This window comes from Corvus cornix, chromosome 19, assembly GCF_000738735.6.
Source record: "Corvus cornix cornix isolate S_Up_H32 chromosome 19, ASM73873v5, whole genome shotgun sequence".
NCBI lineage: Eukaryota > Metazoa > Chordata > Aves > Passeriformes > Corvidae > Corvus > Corvus cornix.
The window spans coordinates 3156269-3173754 of NC_046348.1; the positions used below are offsets into that span (position 1 = coordinate 3156269).

General features: G+C 52.1%; 1 protein-coding gene across 10 annotated transcripts in view; it reads right to left on the reverse strand.

Moving 5' to 3' along the window:
* Window positions 1-14422, reverse strand: part of GTF2IRD1 (GTF2I repeat domain containing 1) — a 72979-nt gene extending 58557 nt beyond the window's left edge. For 9 of the 10 annotated variants that reach the window (XM_039562805.1, XM_039562811.1, XM_039562812.1 and 6 more), the window contains exon 1: window positions 11142-11165. In XM_039562805.1, the coding sequence (XP_039418739.1) occupies window positions 11142-11150 (9 nt within the window). In that variant the 5' untranslated portion in view covers window positions 11151-11165. Of the gene's footprint in view, window positions 1-11141; window positions 11166-14352 lie in introns of those variants that run through there. The other variant, XM_039562803.1, reaches the window with a different exon arrangement.
* Window positions 14423-17486: the final 3064 nt, after the last annotated feature.

Here is a 17486-nt window from a genome sequence, read left to right on the forward strand (position 1 = left end):
CCAAAATTAGCAGGCTGATAATTCTACCCCCTGGTACATCCCACTGGTCTAGTGGAAGGTGTCCCTGCCCATGTCAGGGGTGGGGGTGGAACTAAATGACCTTTAAGATCCCCTTCAAACCACATGATTCCATGAATCTATGATGATCCCTAGCCCCTGCACCACCATGACTGCTGGTTATTTCAAGAAGATGCCGGCAATCCCTTGCTTAGTGAAAAAATGAGGTGAAATGAGCTCAGAAGCCATAGGATAACCTGCAAGGCAGGTCTTGGGATTGCATCAACCTGGGTCCCCAGCCCTGTACCCCCTTGCACCCTTCCATCAGCACTTGGGTCCCACCTTGCAAGCCTGAGTGGGTGCTGGAGCAGGGGAAAGGCAGGCAGACTCTGTTCCCTGCCTCTGGTTTGGCAGTGCATACACTAACACTGGGGTTATTTAAAGCCCAGTTTTAACAGCATTCAGCTACCGGTTGCGTGATCAGGATAAAAAATCGCAATCCTAATTCCTGGCCCCCGGTGCCTATGGCAACTGGTATCCGTCTCCTTGGAAACTAATCTCGTGGTATTTGAACAATGTACCAAGGGCCTTTAATCTCCCAAAGACTGTAAATCTTTATTCTAGCCTGCTCTCATCCTACCCCAAGAGCCAATATAAAAAAAGCCTGTTGTTTTCCACGAAGTCACTAAGAGCCTAACTTGAATTTTATATTAGAAAGACACATGCTTTTTGCTTTTTTAAAATATATTTTTCCCCACTAAAGTAAGGAAAAATCCCATATATATCGTGCCCCCGGTGATGCAGCCCTGGCCCCACACGCTGGTAGGGGGTTTGCTTTCCCTGAACAGTGCTTGATGTCCAATCCTGGCTCTTGCCTCAATTGGCACATCCACCTTGTCCCTCTAACCGGACAGTTAGAGGGACATAACCAGATTATGATTATGATTATTGTCTAGCAAAAGGCTAATCAAACTGCAAATATACAAAAACCCTTGTTGCAGCAGCAACTCATTGCTGGGGACAATGAGTCCACAAGGGCTGAGCAGAAGATGCTCCACCCCAGTCCCCCAAATGCTGTTGGGCACCTCATCTTGCTCCTCACTCAACCCCAATGCTTTTTTCTTTTGCAAAGCTGCTATTCATGGCACCAGCCCCTTCCCAGCTCCCAGACACCATTCATCACCCACTTTCTGCTCTGCACATGCAATTAGTTTGCTCTGTGTAAGATGGTCCCTGACAGAGAGATACTACATAATCTCATTATGTTTAATTTTATCTCTAATATTTCTCTCTGGTTACTGGTGTCTCAGTACTGAGTATTCAGTGTGTTACAGGATGGGCTGTTTGCTAATCCAGGCTGGCTACATAAATAAACTCATTAAAAAAATAAAACGGCTTTTTAAAGGGATGAAAGAAAGCTCAGAGATAGGAGTATCCCATGCCCTGAGCTTCCCACTCCTGTCTGCTCCCTGCTCCCTTCTCCCTTATTTTATTTTATGGGATGAGTCACAAAGGTGAGAGCAGGTCCTGGGTCATCCCAACCCCACAGTGGGAGCCTGTGTGTGGAGAGCTACTGCCAGCGGCTCCTTGTCACCCACAATCTCAATGCCTGCCCAGAACTGGGCATCTTGCATGGGACAAGTGACTCACACTGGCAATGGAGGAGCCTTGGGTGAAGCCAAGCATGCACCTGCCCTGGTATGACCCATCAAGTGAGGCAGGCATTGACAGTGCCGCCTGGGAGGAGCAGCCAGCCAGGATCCCCATTTCCTCCCCAAGCAGCCTCTGGCCATGACACCAGCTGCAAAACCTGCCATTTCCCATGCAAACCCCACCAATACTGCAGTACTATCAAGGCTCAGTATCACTGCTGCTGCCAGACCCAAACAGCTGTGGGTGCCACGGCTCCCACAAACCCCAGGCAGGGACATCACCTTCCACGTCAAGGCAAGACACAGGAAGCCACTGGGGATGGAACTGGGGCTGCCCAGCATCCCAACTGGGGCAGCAACTCTAGGTCCTGCTTTGCACCACTGGCTGGTGGAGCCATGCCACCTCCAGCCAAGGTGTCCCCACCAGTGTGACCATCCCCACAGCTCCAGTGTCTAATACATCTTGGGTGCACTCTGCAAGATTGCCCCCCACCACATTCACAGGGGCTTGGCTGTTTTTAACACTGAGCCCTGAGCACCATAAGCCTTGCTGTGCTGATGGCAGCTAGCCAGGGACAGGGACAGATGGACAGGACAGACCCACTTGCTGATTGCAACCCCCCAGCAACATCTCTGCCTCTTGGGGCTCTGAGGAACTGTGTGTACACACCGGTACCTTCACCTGGGAAGGACAGCACAGCATCTTGAGGGATTTGCTGTGGTGCCAGGGTCTCACCTGGTGCTCCCAGAGGTATTTGGGCTGCAGTGGGGTGGGGAGAGTGGCAGCCTAGGGCAGATGCAGTGGGAGTGGCTCTGATCACAGCTCTGATTCAAAGGCTGCCTGGGCTGGCCCCAGGGAGCCCTGAGAGGATGGCTCCAGGCTGGCCAGGATCCGGCCCAAAAACAAGCCAGGTCCTCTCCCACGTGTTTCTGCTCGGAGTCACATCGGGACAAGGTGACCTAGCTGCTGATACCTCCTCCTTCCCAGGACTTGTCATCACTCAGGCTCGAACACAGCAGCTTGGGACAGCATTTCCCTTCCCTGACACCTCGACCCACCCCAGAGCACACGAGTCCCTTCTTTCCCAGGAAGAAACTGGCCCAGACCAGCCCCAGTCCCTATAACCCTTGTTCACCAGTGGGTCAGCTGGGGTCCCTGAGCCTGCAGCCACCCAGCCCTGCCCTTGTCCTACTCACACTGTTTCGGAAAGGATTAGCCAGGGAAATCATTGGCAGAGGTGCCCCCCAACACCATGGGACCAGCAGAGCCCGAGGTCTTGCAGAAACACATGTTCCCTCCTGCTAAATTCCAGCTTAATTCTCATTTCCACTGTGTTATGAAATACATTATCTATTGAAACTAAGTCAACAGTTGTTTGCATTTCCATGTAAACACAGTGAATATTAGGAGCAGGGCCAGCATTATATTTGCATCCAAAATGCTGCCTGCACTGCCCTCTCCCTGGCTCTTCTCCATTTCTGCAGCTAAAGACACAGTGATGCAGGAGATGGTGAAACCCAAGACGAGAGCAGCCCAAGAAGCAAGAAACCCCTTGTTTTTCTCTCTCTATTTTTATTTTTCTGCAGCAGGAGAAGCAACGTCCCTTTAAGCCTCCATACCGCATCGACACACACACCCCTTCATCTCAGGGCCAAGTCAAAACTGCTTCAAATTCCCAATGACACACATATCTTATCAGAGCTGCTTTGCATAATGCATAAATATTTATTTGCTTTTAATCCTGCAAAGCAAACCTGCCTTGTGGCACGTTTCCCTTAATCGGCAGCTCTGGCGCCCGACAAAGCGCCAAGAGAAGCAGCGTCCCGAATTCAGAGCCTACTTTAGATGCAAGGCCAGGGAAATAAGCACCCAAGGTCCAGTACCCACCACCTCCTGGGGTGCCCGGGGCAGGATTAGGGTGTCAAAGCAGCCATACAGCACCCTGGTTCCTTGCCTCCAGGCGAAGGAAGAGCTTGGCTCAGGTACCTCGTAAATAACAGAAAATAAATATATCTGCATCATGAAACCATGAGAGTGTGTGTGAGAGGTGGCTTGATGCTGACTTAGCTCCCAGCTGGTGATGCTTCCAGGACACGTGAGACTGGGGAGGGTGGGTCTGGGTCCTCCAAAAAGGAGATTTTGGGGGCTGAGTAAAGGAAGACCACCTTGTGACAGGGAAGGCAGAGAGCATATGGTTTATTTTTGGGGTTCACAGCTTAGTTTTTGTACACAGGCTTGTTGAGTTGAAAAATGGGAACTCTCCAATGTGATCATCTGTGAGTTGGGCAATGAGGGGATGTGCCACCAGAGACCAACTCAGCCTCTCCATCACCCCAATTCAGGACATTGCTGAGCACAGACCCATCACCCAAACCCCATCAAGACCCACGAAGCCTCATATGCCACAAAATTTGTGGGAACCAGTAAAAATAAGACTTTTCAAACATCAAATCACCCCAACACCAAAACCCCCTAATTACCTCTTGCTTCAGTCAGAAGTACCAGAAGCAGCACACTCGCCCTCATCCATCCCCACTCCACAGCAGTCACAGCATCTACATTTGGATCCACAAAGCTTGGGATTGTGAATTCATTTCTCAATCAGTTCTTCTTAAAGGGGTGGGAAGCAATTAGGCAAAGGGTGCAGCAAGGGTGCAGATGCTGTGCCCAGGGAGCTGGCAAGCACTCAGCACAGCTCTTCGCTCCACATGCAGCCAGGGCAGGTAGACACAGAACTACTTTACAGTGGGCAGGTAAATATTTAAATAGGATTTATTTCAGCTACTCTGCCTCATCCTCTGATAACCTGTTGACCCAGATAGAGCCCCAAAACCTGATTCAAAGCAAAATGCTGTTTCTCCTCAAGATAGGAGGAAGCACCTTAACCTCTACCCAAGGCCAATGATTTGGGACTGGGAGGAGAAACCAGCCCAGCCATCCTGAAGAGGCTTTCCCCAGGAGCTGAGTGTGATCTTGCATCTCTCCAGCATCTTCAAGGAGTGCTTCTTACAGCCCCAAACCATGACCCCCCCAGATATCAGCACCTCCAAGGAGGGATACTGCTCCATCCCCGTGAACACCTCCCCCAGCCCCCATGTCCATTGCCTTGCTACTGAGGACACAAAGCACCCCAAAGTGGCAGCCTGTCTCTCTACAGCATCCTTCAAGCTACTCCAAATACCAATAGCACTGCACAGACTCAAGCAGAAAGCAAAATCAATACTGGGAAGGAAGGTTCTGGGCTTAAATATCTGTCATAGCATCACTGAGAAAAGTGGGTTAGTAAAGGTAGGAGGACAGATAACCTGGCACACCCACAGCACATAGGGTTGAGAGGAATGGTGTTTGCTGGAAGGTTTTCCATAGGTATCACAATGGCTTTCAGGCAGGGAGCACACAGTGGGGGTATAGACTCAGCTTGGCATTCCCTGAACCAGATCCAGGCACAAAGAGTGTTATGGGGAGGAGGAAGAAGAGAGATACCCTAGCAACACGTCCTGGCTCACAGACAAGCAATGTTGTATGCACCAGTAGCTGCCATTTTGGTTTTGGTAGAGTGTGGAGCCATGAGGACATGGGGCAGCACATGTAGACAAGCCAGCCATCAGCCAGCACCCTCCCGCTGCTCTCCGCACCTGCAGCCCTGATGGGGAGACATTTTCCCTTCTGCTCTTCTGGTCTTGCACCTCCAAAGTGCCAGCTCAAGCTGCCAACAGGCACCAGGTTCCATGCCCCATGGGGACAATGCCACAGCAAAATCCACCCACCAGTCTAGACACGGATGAGACCCCCATAGCACGCAAAAGCCATATTCTGCAGCATCCACAGCAGCAGCTCCCCACAGCAGAGACAATTCCACATTATTTTGAATGATCGTGTTTAAAATAATAAAGGACGCCTACGTGCTCAAGTGCATTGACGGCAACCCAGCACCAGCCCAGCAGTTAAAAATAGCCCTTTCCAGGAGTGTGCTACCAGCCTTGACCACAGGCAACCCTGGCCCTGTGGGACACACACTCTCTGCTCTGTCCATTGGCATCGCCACATCAGTCCGCAGCGCACCCAAAGGTCAGCAAGTGTTGAAATATGCATCTTGCTTGCAGGAAAAAAAAAAATTAACCAAAAGGAGAAAAAATATATTCAAGGACCCTATGCTGCTAGGGGAGAGAGAAATAAATCAAGCGGGGGAGAAAATTTATCAGGGTTCAAGCCCCAACCCGAGCAGCTGATGATCAGAGAGCACTGAGATGAGGTGCAGAGGGGAGCCAAGCATCACTCTTGCCAGATGCAAAAGTAGAGGAAACATTTTCATTACAGCAGTGGTGCTGGAGTTGTCTTTTATCATGGAGAGCCTCATGCAGGCAGCAATAGGGCTGGATTTCTGCAGGTGTAATTCCCACAGAGATAAAGACCTTGTTATTCAACAAGCAGTGGCATTGTACATAAATTACAACAGAAAATGTGGGGAAACAAAGAAGTTTTCAAGAGAGCACGTAATCTTCAGATGGGTGGCATAGGGAAAGCTGGCAGGTGGCTGTGGGAAGACAATACCAGTGAGAAGTGGGACTGATCTCACTCTTCCACCCTCCAAACCTTTAGACAGGTGGAGGGGAAAATTAGCCCACCTAACTGACAAGTATTTGAGGGGAATGGATGCAGCAGGATCCAGCAAGGAGCTATGGGAAGGGCACAGGTGGGTCCTGGGTCCATCCCAGAGCCAGGTCTTCACTCCAAGAGCTCATACAGGAAGAGACAGGGCCACACTGCACCAGGTTGATCAGTGCATGACATGGGTCATGCTCGTCTCTCTTAAATGTCTTTTTTCTCCCCTCTCATTTTAAACAAACAAACAAACAAACCCAAAACAGCCTGACACTAATTCTGACAAGTTTAATGTTTAACAGCCTGTTAAATGTCACCATCCACTCGCTTCTGCCTGTGGATCTGTAGTAACAGCACTGGGGCACTCTGCTTGTGGGATCCTGATGCCCAGCATGCTCCTTTCCCAGCCTGGCATCTCCCAAGGAGCTGTGGGGCAGGGGTGGCAGGGGACTGGCACATGCAGTGAACTCCAGCGAACCCCTCACCTTTGATGGCACAGGGTGCCCAGAGAAGCTGTGGCTGCCCCATCCCTGGAAGTGTTCAAGGTCAGGTTCGATGGGGCTTGGAGCAACCTGGCTTAGTGGAAGGTGTCCCTGCCCATGGCAGGGGGTGGGACAAGACGATCTTTAATGTTCCTTCCAACCCAAGCCATTCTGTGGTTCCGTGATTCAAGATCCTGGATGAACTTCATCTGGAGGCATGGAGATGTGCGCATTTTGGTGGCCAAAAATACCAAACTCTAGCTCAGGGTAAAATGCTGTAATTTCACTTAAACGGTTTCTGGGCATTTTTCCCCAGAAAGACAAGATGAAACTACAGCCCACCGATTCCCCTAAAGGGTGCAGAGCAATTTATTTCCAGTGATCCTCTTCTAATGAAGCTAATTTTTAACCTTGTCAGAAGGTGCATGCAGGCTCAGGGCACTGGTGCAGCTCCCTTCCCCCCATGCCTGCCTTTCCCAGGATGAAAACCTCCAACCCAAACCTCAACCAGGATGTTTATTTAAGACCCAAACCCCAAAGGCATTTTAAACAAGCGAAGTTCCTCACATATTTTGCTGACCAAGTGCAATCCCTCATGCCAGTGACTGCAAGTTTACACCCAGGGGGGTGTGGGGGTCCCTGCTGCCACCAGGATGGTGTTGTCCCACTGCTCAGGTGGGAGCAAGGATGATGCTGTGGGACCCAGGGACTTGGTGGCATCTCATGGTGTCCTCACAGACCAGAGCATCCCTATACATCTGGGTCTCCACCGCTCAGCAATGTGGTGGCCCAATTTTTGGGAAACTTGCCAATGACCCTACCATCACCCCACTACGCTCCAGTGGGAATTGGTTCTCACCAGTTGGAAGGGTTCAACAGCTCATATCCCAGCTGACTAAGAGGAAGGAAGCCATAAGAAAAAGCCTTTTCTCCATCCATACCAGCCACTCGTGTTTCTCCTAGGACACATCTGACACCAGGCAGCAGGAAGTAGCAGGGGAGCAGCAGTACAGGAGGCAGCTCCCACTGCTCCCTACAGCAGCTCTTCAGCAGATGGTGGCTCGTAACATCATTATGTTTACCTAACAAGATTGCTTTATTGTAGCCCTCCAACAGTAATGCCAGAGCATCTAAAAGCACTGGCCAATGCCTGGGCTTTGACAATCCTGGTGTAAAATATATATATATACATATAATTTTAAATCTCTATACAAACCATGATTTTAGAGGTCACAGTAATGCACATTTTTTTTCCCCCATACTAAAACAGATGTGACGCACATGCAAGCAAAAAGACATCCAATTCAATGCTTTAAATCCTTTTAAGTGCCGGGATGGGGAGTTGCTGTAGCAATTTGGGTAATGCCACAGGCACACAGAGCTCAACCCCCAATCTACCCAGACCAGGAAGCCAGAGACAGCATTCCTCCTGGCAAGGACTGTCATTCCCTGTCTGCACAGCAAACAGGGTCCCAGCCTTCTAAATAATAATGCAATACAAATAATAAAAGATAATTCCAACATATTTAATCATTACCAGAGCTCTGGGAAGAAATGATAATCAGGCCCCTACTAATTAGGGAGACATAATCCTGCCTTTCCTACAGGTTTTTCCATCCCTGTCTCCTACCCTGCCATGAAACAAGCAGAGAGATCCAGCCCAGTGGGAAGGAGTGTGGCTTTGGTGGAAGCCACAAACAGATCCCAAAGCACAGCCACAGTGGGCACAGCCCCATCCTATCAGTGCCAGGGGAGACATGCCAAAATACCCATCCCACCAGACTCAGTATCCATCCTACCATGGATGCAACCCATCCTCTATGGTACCTCTTGCAAAAGCCTAAGCAGCAGCATCCATCCAGAGAAAACCCTATCCTTGCCACCAATGTCCCTCTGGGATCTCAGCCCTGCAGCAGGGTATGGACCAGCAGCTTGTCTCAAGCTTCACCCAAAACCTTTCAGCATCCTGCAGCATTCACTGACAGCGGGCAGGCAGGGGAGGGCAGCATCTGCCTTACTGGCACTAGCCCTCGTGTCATCGTGCCATCGACGTGCCATGCATGCTTCCTGGCGCTGAGCCCTTACGAAGTGGATAGGGTTAATTTCTGGTATAGCTGGATTGCTGCTAATTAGCAGCAGGGCTGGGTTTGTCCTTTTAATCTATGTGTTGTCCTGTCAGCGTGGGAGTTCTGCCCACCTCCAGGGAGCCACCTCCAGCTTGGTGCGATGGCCAGAGCCGTCTCCACTGCCCAGAGCCAATTCTCTGGTGCTACCAGGCTGAAGCCCAGCAGCAAATGAACGACACGGCAGCCAGTGCCCCAAGGGAAGTCACCTCTCACAGGTACTGAGTAGTAGGTGGCTTACCAGGCAGGAGACACATCCACACAGACACATCTGGAGCTAAAAGCATAATGTGAGCTCTGCCAAAACCTGGGCACAGAGATGCACTCATCCCTTTAAAGGTGGGTGAAGCATCTTCCAGCACAGCAACCAGATAAAACCAAGGAGATCTTTCTCACCCACTGCAATGTTTTCATTCTCCAGTGTCATCTTGCTCTGGAAGACTCCCACTCTGTAAGTTTCCCTAAGCCAGACCAACTGCCTCTATGTTCTTCCAAACAACATTCACCTGTTGAAAAACTTTGAAGGTTTTTTGCCTTTTTTTTTTTTAGTGAGGGAGAAGGAAGCCAAGGACTTTTATACGCCTATGCCACTGGCACAACCCATGGCCGGCATCCCACGTTGTCCAGGGATTTGAAGTGGGACTGAAAAGTCTGCTGCTGGCTGTCAAGGCCCAGGCACCATGTTTTTCTCTCAGAAGCATGTAAGTCTCTCCAACCTCTGTGCATCCATTGCAGGGGGAGATTTCTCCTCCAGGGTACATCCAAGCCAAGCAGGACACACAATCCTGGCAGCAACCAGCATCCACACACATCACTAAAAAGTTCAAGAAATTATCCAAAAATTAAAAATGGTTAAAAACATTTTTCTTCCCAGCCATCTCCAGAGGGTTCTACACCTCAAAGCACCCCCTGGGCTCCCAGGTATTAATCTGCCCGTGGGGCTATTGGAACAGTTCAACAACAGGTCTGTGGTGCCCATCACAAGCCTCTGCACCCACCTGGACAGCTCAGGGGCACTGCCAGACCCTAGCACACCCCATAGGGGATGTCACCCATGGGCAGGAGATGCCTGGGCTTGTCCCTTCAATCTCCTGGGGCAGAAGTCTCAGGCACACAGGTGGGCACTAGATGACACATTTCCAGGACCCATCCTGGGTCCACACCAATCTACCCACTGGCACTTGCTCCATTTGATGTTCGAGATTTAAAGAAAATGAAGATGGACATCTCACTCTTCATATGAGAGGTGGAGATTGGCTTTGAGGAGAGACACGCTGGCAAAGGATGATGACATCCACATGGCTGTGCAGCAGCAGTGATGCTCCTCGCTGGTCCCTTACTCATTCCACTGAGATTGCCTTTCTAAACCAGCCAGACCAGTACAGAGCAGAGACAAGACAACGTGAAGCCAGAAAACTCCAACAGAAGCCATTTGCACGGACTCACGTAAACACTGCTCAGCACAGTCTGCTCCTGAGGCGGAGATCTATGTACCCAGTGCTTTTCTCCACAGCATCCCACCTCAACGGATTCTTTCCCTTGCTCCCACAGCAAGGAGAGGGCTTGAAGCAAATTTAACGAAGGGGGCTGCACCAAGAAATGAAGCATCAAAATGGCAAGCCAGAAATCCCCAAGGCTACAATTCCTAAAGCCCACCTGGGGCCACCACAGCTTCCTGCAGCTCTTGACTGCTTTTTAAAGACAATGTTTCAAGAGATGTAAAGAGTACATGCCCTGTGAAGGGCCAGGGCTGCCACAGGGCAGAGCAAAGTCCTGGGAAGCTTCACTCCAGTCTGCAAAGAGCTGCCACCTCCCTTGCAAACCTCCAGGTGGGACTGCTATCTACCCCCAGCCCCACTGCTCTGGCCATAATCCAGATGGACACCAGAGGCCCTTCCCCACAGCTTTCAGATGGGCTCTTCCCAATGAATGAGCCAATAAATACATATTTAGCTCCCGGATAGCTATCTCCATCTCGGGAGGGGCTCCCAGTAGGTCCTTTCCTCTCCTCCTCCCTGTCCTCGAGAAGGCCTCTGGTGGTGGCAAACCTCTGCTGCCCCAGTAAAGCCCTGAAGAAGTTTTGTCATTACCAACAAGGTGTAGCGCAGCCACACACATGGCTGGAGGAGCAAAGCAAGAACAATAACACAGCCCCTCACCCACTCATCACCCCCTTCCCCAAACCATCATGTACCACTTGCACCTCAGCCCAGTCATTCTGGAGCAGCAGGATCCATTCACACATACTCACACACACATACAAACCACCACCACCTCCACTCACCACAGGCATCTGCAAATGGATGCTGGCAGCACAACAGAATAACCACGCCCCGACAGGCAGGGCAGGACACTACTGCGGGCAGGACACCACTGCCCAAGATGGGGATAGCCAACACCAAGCCCTGTGCCCACCCCCAGGGGTCAGCCATGCAGTGAACATCTGGCTGGAGTCCTCTGCATTCCTCCAGCCTGGCTGCTGGGCTGCCACTGCCAGAATTCCTGAAGGAAGTATAGGGCATTGAAAATTGCCAAAAAAAATCTGAGCTATTTCCTGTGGGAGAAGCAGATGGGAATCCCCCATTAACTCCAGCAGTGAGAGGTCATGTGTTTTAGCCTGAGACTTTGGGGTTTGGTAATTTTCTCCTTCCTTTAAGCAGAGCATCACTCCAGTTATATGTGATGCACACCATGTGGGACAGCCAGACCTGTATCCTCTGTGCTGGCCCCAAAGCCTACCTTCCTTGTCACCTCCTCCCCCATGCAAGGACATGCCAGGTTCTTGTGAAAGTGCTGGGCTGCCAGTAAGGGCACTGTATCTCGCCCAGGCTGGTAGAGCCAGGTTGCTAAACATGTCCTTGAGCAGCTTCTTGCTCACCTATCCCAGCTTCTCATTAGAAAATCTGAACGAGCAGCAACCAGTGGCAGCACCAGCAGCTCCTCCAGAGATGGGAAAGCCCTCTAATGAGGGACAGCAGAAGCAGGCAGCAGTGGCCACCAGAGCACATCCCTGGCATCATTCCTCTGCTTCTGCAAGCATCATGTGAGGGCAGCTGCCCAATCCCTTCTCCTGCCCACAGTGGCAATAGATCCCTAATAGGTCTCGCCCCAAAATTGTGGCTTTGAGAGGCGATGCCAGCTTGGACAGCCAGGGTGCATGGGAAAACCAGTGGCACAGCCCCAAAGCAGGGCATGCTGTCCCTTAGTGGCCACCGCCACCGGTGGTCACAGGGACTCTTGCTCTGCAAGGCTGAAGGGAGAAGAGCAGGGGACCTGCGGGTGTTCACAGAACCACACTGCCCTGACACATGACTCTGACACACGACTGGCTGCTGACATTGTTCCAATGGCAGCACATGCTGCTGTGCCAGGGCTTGCTGCTCTGCCTGCAGGGGCTGCAGCAGAGGCACTGGGACATGGCCTTCAGCACCCCAGCCCCTCAGCTGCCAGCAGGGTCAGGTCTCATCCTGGTGGCCCCTATATTGCTTTCTCATTTCAGAACAAGTGCTGCAGCCGTTTCCACAGAAGGGGATTCTGTGGGCTCAGATGAGCAACAACCAGCTTAATGGGTCTGGATGCGTTGTTGGGGTCTCTGTGGAATTAAAGGCTCTCACATCCACAAGATTATTTCCTAGCTGCAGCACTTCCGACAGCTCCTTCAGTGGGAGCAGCACAAAGAGCAGACACCCTGAAGCTGAGGGCTCCTGTTATGCAAGGCTACATGCTGATGTCCCCAGGCAGTTCCAATGCCCAGAGCTTGTACACTGACAGGTGACGGATGTGGTGACCAACCCCAAAATGCCCATAGCACCTAGTCCCATGGCTCTGCTATGGTGCTCAGTGGCACCATCACCTCCCGAAGTGCCCTCGCCTGGCTGTGCCCAGAGTCCACTGCAAACACCCAGGATTACCTGCACAACACCACCAGGTCCAAGGCTCACTCCTGCACAAGATGCATTAATAGGATCACTCCAATTTACAGCTTATCCCAGATAAACCCACTGCCAGCCCCACGCACTGAAAGGACAAGGGCACCTGCTCCTCAGGGAGCAACTTTCTCCCTATCACGGTCATCCCTTGGCACCGAAAATCCTCCACTTGCCCCTGTAGAGGATGCCTGTTCCTTCAGCCCATGGGCCACAGTGCCAAGGCCAGTGACCAGTCCAGGTGAAGCCCCAAGCACTTCATCAGCTCAACACTGTGTTTCTATTTCCAGCAGCACTGTCACCAATCCCCACACCACTGAAGAGGAGGCAAGCTCCGGCAGAGCCCTGCTTCCAGCTCCCCTTCCTGCCTGGCACCGTCCAAGGCAGCCAGGGCAGGTGGTGGCCCCAGAACTGCCTTCAGGATGTGGGCCACCACTGAGGTGGTGTGCACTGAGGGCCAGCCTGACATCCTCTATTCAACCGTCCCAGCAACCACCCCAGCTCTACTGCTCCCTGCACCCCCCTCTGCAGCACTATCACCCCCAACCCCTAAGGTCCTCCCAGCCTTACTGCTCCCTTCACAGCCCTCATGGATCCCACCAACCCCAAGGCCCACCATCATCCCCAGCATTCTCCCCACCAGCCCTAATGACCCCCCAGCCCAAATGAGCTCAACACCCCCATCAGCTCTAATATCCCCAGCATCTCCAAGCCCTACAGATCTTCAGTATCCCTCCCAACCCTAATATCCCCGGAACCCCTGCCAAGTTCTGTTGCCCTGCAGCATCCCCCAGCCCTATTGCCCTGCAGCATCCCCTAACACTATCAGCTCCCAGTATCCCTATTACCCCCTCGAACTCTCCCACAGTGATGAGCCTGACATTCCTCCTCCAGCACCCCTCCAGTCCTAATAATCTCAGCATCCCCCCCAGCAACCCTATTTGCTCCCCAACATCCCCCAGGCCTTGATGCCACACTGTACTCCCACAGCCCTATCAACCCCCACCAGCCTAATGTCTCCCCGAATCCCCCAGCCCTACCATCCCCCCCAGCAGCCCAACTGCCCCCAGCATCCCTCAGCCCTAAAGAGCCCAGCATGCCCCCCCGCCCTATTGCCCCCCCTAACCCTGCAGTCCCAACATCTCCCCAGCAACCCTACTGCCCACTAACATCCCCTGTGCGTTGATGTCGTTTAGAAGCCCTGCAGCCGTATCACCCGTACAGCAGCCCTGTTGCCCTTCTGCATCTCCCAGCACTCAAACCAAGCCCTAACGTCCAGCTGCATCCCTCAGCACTACCCTCCCCCAGGATCCCTAATGCCCCCCTGCAAAACCCCAGCCCTAACGCTCCCAATCATCCTCCGAATCTTGATGCCCCCCCTTGCATGCCTTAGCCCTACACCCTCCCAGCCCTATCACTCCCCAGCATTCCCCCAGTCTCAATATCCCCCTGCGTCCCATCGCACCTACCACCCCCACATGCCCCCCGCCGCTGCTCCCCCACGGCCGTGACTGGGGGTGGAGGGGGGACCCGTCAAGAGAAGAGGGGGGGGCCAAAACTTTTCCTTACCGCGGGCGGTTGGGGCGCGGCGCTGCTGACTCCCCCGGCGAGGCTGCGCGGGAGCGGCGGGAGCGGCGGGAGCGGCGGGGCGGGCGGGCGGGGGCCGGGATGGAGCCGCCTCCCCCCGCCTCCCGCCGCTTCCCGGGCGGAGCCGGTACGACCCGATGGGGGCCTAAAAGAATGAAAAGAACCCGAGGGGGGTGTTGGTTTTTTTTCCCCCCACACCCCTAATCGGGCACGGAGAGCAGTTCTTTGTTCTGTAATCCCAGTAAAAGTGCCAGCCATTCGCCCCGCCGCTAATCCCAACCCCGCGCAACGGCCGCATCCATTGGCTGCCATTTACACACGGGATTAACCAGCCCGAAAACGGAGAGGGGGGGGCTTGTGAAGGCGGAGACGAGCTCTGCGAAGTCCTTTCACGCCGCGGCGGGGACGCGCCAAGACGTACCGGGGCCACGCGGGCGCGTCCCCGGCGCGTCCCCGACGCGGCTGGTTCTGGGGCTGCCATGGGGACGTGTCGCCACCTGTTGGTGTTGGCACGGCTGGGTTGGACATGGTACAGTGTGGATCGGCACCTCTCGGCATGGCTTGGTCGGTCGTGACATGGCATGGCGTAGAATCATAGCATCACGCAATGGTTTGGGTTGAAAGGGACCTCAAAGACCGTCACGTTCCAACCCCCCCCCTGCCATGGGCAGGGACACCTTCCACTAGGCCAGGTTGCTCCAAGCCCTGTCAAACCTGACCTTGAACGCTTCCAGGGATGGGGCAGACACAGCTTCTCTGGGCACCCTATGCCAGGGCCTCATCTCACAGGGAAAAAATTCTTCCCAATATCCCACCTTACCCTGCCCTCTGGTCTCCAGGCCTTTGTTAAAAGTCCCTCTCCAGCTGTCATGGAGCCCCTTTAGGCACTGGAAGGGTCTCTAAGTTCTATAGGGTCTCCCCAGAGCCTTCTCTTCTCCAGACTGAACAACCCCAGCTTCTGCAGCCTGTCTTCATAGCAGAGGTGCTTCAGAGGCATAGCACAGCTCAGCTCAGCACAGTCTGTCCCTGCACAGCTCAGGTCTGCACATCTTGGCTTAGCACAGCATAGCTTGGCATGGGGAAAGCAACCCACCAGGAGTAAGAGATGCTTTTCTGAGTTCCTTCCTGCATATTGACAAATGGCAAATTAAAACAAATGAAAAACTACTAAAAATAACTTGACAATGTTTTAACCTCTGAAGTTTTAGAAGTACTGACACGTTTCCCTGGAAGCATGTAGTTCGGTAGCTGCTCCATTATCCTGCCCTCTCCAGGGCCACAGGGAGAAGAAAACATTTTAAGAGAAAACACTCTTTTTCCAGTTTCTGGAGGAGCATAGAAGGAGGTTTTTCTGTGCTGTTGAGCAACATGCAAGCACCCAGCACCTCAGGTATCACTCCCCATGTCATCAAGTCCAGCAAACTCATTGCACTCATAGCCATAGGCTGAGGGCTGCACAGGGGCCCAGCAAATCCCAGTAGATTTCCAGTAGGAATCCTCAGGGCAAGTCAGGTCAGAGGTGGTGGTCAGAGCTTGTCCGCAATTCGTACCTGTGGTGCCTGGGACTATGAATGGTGCATGAGAACACACTAGCTGACAAATTAAATGACAGATCTTACTCAGATTTTTTTCCAAAAGAAAGAAATCAGGGCATCTTTTGGCTAATTAAGCCAGCACCCCACCAGAAAAAAAAAACACCCACCAAAATTAATTTAACTAGGTCACCAAGAACAGTATAGGGGAGCTGCTTGCGCAGAACAGGCAGATTTCCATGTCCCGCTTTTGCTGGTGCCCTCCATCATTTCCCCTGGTACACTGCCCGCCTAAGCCTGTGGCCCCTGAGTGGGGAAATCCACATGATTAATGAAAAGAGGGTGAAAAAAAGTGTATTTTGATGCAACATCTCTGTGCTGTGGCTGTGCATGTCCCCTGCTCTTTGCCCTTGAAGCACTGTGGCCCCACAGTGCTTGTGGCAGCAGGTAGAGGTATGGGCAGCACTTGGATGTGGCATTTAAGTAAAACCTTATAAAATGAAGGCCTTGTTGCCTTTGTAAAATTATGGCTCAGGCCTGTTACTTTGGCTAGAGAAGGACTGTGAGATTTTTATCTGTGAGAATGTAATATCAACAGAAGCAAGAAAGTTAAACAATAGGAGAAAAATAGCAACATATTTGCTCCTGTTATTTTTCTGAATGCTTGAATGCTTATACTATAGGTAGCCAATGATAGTATATTGTGGTTAATAATAGCCAATGAGTCTATTGTAGTAGTTTAGCAGCCAATGAATACGTAACACGAATGATAACATACAAAAGGTGTATAAAAGAGGCTGCTTTGTTTAATAAACGGCTTTTTGGCCCTTGAAAGAGGCACTGTCCATGTGTGTAGTGACCGCCCCAACGGCGACACTTGGATTCCCAGGAGGGCTATGTCCCTGTGGTGCCCATGGCAGCAGACAAAGGTTTGGGCAGCGTGGAGCTCCTGCCTGCAGCCATACTTGCGTCAGGCTAATGCCAGCAGCCCCAAGGGAGCATTTATAGATCAGTCAAAGAAACATGATGGTGTCTGTGTTGGGAGAATTAAGTGTCCCCCAGCATGTGTACAACTCATCCCCACTGCAAATAGGCTGCAGGCAACACTTTTTGGAGCCTTTGAAAGGATGCTGGCCCTCAGAGGGGACCTTGGCAAAGAGGGAATCCAAGGTTCTTTGGCCAAAGACAAGCAGCTGGCTTGCTCCAACAGCCCAGGGAAGTTTTCTGCCCTTTGCCTTGTGGCATCAGAGCTGGTCACAAGGCTGGGACCCCAATGCTGAGCATTGGGGGATGGCTCTGTAACAGCTGGCTTTGGGGGCTCATTTTTCTCCTCACCATTGGAGACCACGAACTGAAATGAGGTTGGTTGGAGACCCACGGGTGCCACCTTTGGCCACCAGTGCATGAACAGGGAGCTCAGTCCCAACAACTCCCAACAGAGCCTACTTCTATCTGAGTAGGGGTCTGAGAGCTAGGGACTGGGAGAGACCAAAATAATCCTGAAATTTAGAGAAGAAGTGGGGTATGAGAGTAGGGGTATGAGAGCTAGGGACAGGAGAGACCAAAATAGTCCTGAAATTTAGA